This window comes from Cryphonectria parasitica (assembly GCF_011745365.1).
Source record: "Cryphonectria parasitica EP155 unplaced genomic scaffold M406scaffold_3, whole genome shotgun sequence".
NCBI classification, from domain to species: domain Eukaryota; kingdom Fungi; phylum Ascomycota; class Sordariomycetes; order Diaporthales; family Cryphonectriaceae; genus Cryphonectria; species Cryphonectria parasitica.
This window is the reverse complement of record NW_024468911.1, coordinates 1,511,763-1,512,929: the sequence shown is the minus strand read 5'-3', so window position 1 is coordinate 1,512,929 and position 1,167 is coordinate 1,511,763. Positions and strand designations below refer to the sequence as shown.

General features: G+C 49.0%; 1 protein-coding gene across 1 annotated transcript; it reads right to left on the bottom strand.

Moving 5' to 3' along the window:
- Nucleotides 1-521: 521 nt before the first annotated feature.
- M406DRAFT_328174 (Glyoxalase/Bleomycin resistance protein/Dihydroxybiphenyl dioxygenase) lies at nucleotides 522-944 on the bottom strand (the record flags this gene model as incomplete). Its single annotated transcript, XM_040920291.1, has 1 exon — nucleotides 522-944. The coding sequence occupies one exon, from the start codon at nucleotides 942-944 to the stop codon at nucleotides 522-524; it is 423 nt and encodes a 140-aa protein (XP_040778028.1).
- Nucleotides 945-1,167: the final 223 nt, after the last annotated feature.

Genomic DNA, 1,167 nt, shown 5'->3' with positions numbered 1-1,167 from the left:
TTATTTGATGATCGCACTCTTGTTGATGGTTGGTGCTGTCGCCGTGGCTGCAGGTCGCAATGGCTGCGCTCTATCTAGACTTAAACCTCAAAGACAATGTCAGTCCTTGGAGGGGAAACGTGGGTGTTATGAGTCCATTCATCACTGCGTCGGCAAGGATGGATGTGAGTGTGTGAAGTCCAACGAAGCAGGAACATGTTTATTCGACAGTCATTGCTTATGATCTACATTTGATTTTCGTTTAGATTCCATGTAGGATTGAAAGCCAGCAAAGGTAGAACAAGGTTCATGTTGTTTGATGTTGTTTGGTTTGAAAGGCCACAATGGCATCCTCACTCTACAAATTCGAGAGGAGGGACAGCCTTCAGTATATCTCATCTGTTCGGATATAACTCTAGATGCCGGTGGTACTTGGAGATATCATCCACGTTAGTCGACATACTGTGACAGCCTTCTCAGGCGAGTTAGCCTTCATCCAGACAACTAGCAAATACTTGAAAGCGTTTGTTCAAAACACTCATTCATGTGGCCACTAACTCGACCAGGTTGCCATCTGGATCTCTGACGTAGATGCTCCTAAGTTTGCCTCGTGCTCCGGTACGAGGAACGACCTGTTGCCCCTCGAGCACCTCGATCCCCTCTTTGTGAAACTCTTGCACCAGGTTATCCAGTTTCGACTCGTCGCCCACCAGAAAGCACACGTCAGCGGTCCCCGGCAGGGCGGTCGCGGCCTTGGGCTCGAACTCCTTGCCCTTCTGGTGCAGATTGATTTTTTGCGACCCAAACTTCAAAGCGTGACGCTGGATTGCCGGATCTGACGGCGGCGTGAATGTTTCGGGCTTCATGCCGAGGTATCTGCTGTACCAGCTGATGGTCGCTGGCACACTGGCGCAGGTCAGGACCAGGTGGTCCAGAGACTTGACAATGGCCAAGGATTTTGACATTATGGGAATCAAGTAGAGTCTTCACAGAGGAAAAGTATACACTCGTAATGGAGGCATGTGATTTTACAGAGACGTGGTATATGTGGTATTGATCGGGAATAAGTCTGGGTAAAGCTTCCATGACGCATTGCTCTTACTGCCGAGTTCGGAGACACCAGGGCGCATCACACTGTAATTGTGACTTAAGGAGACTGAAATGGGGGGTAATTCGACTAAGTGTCTA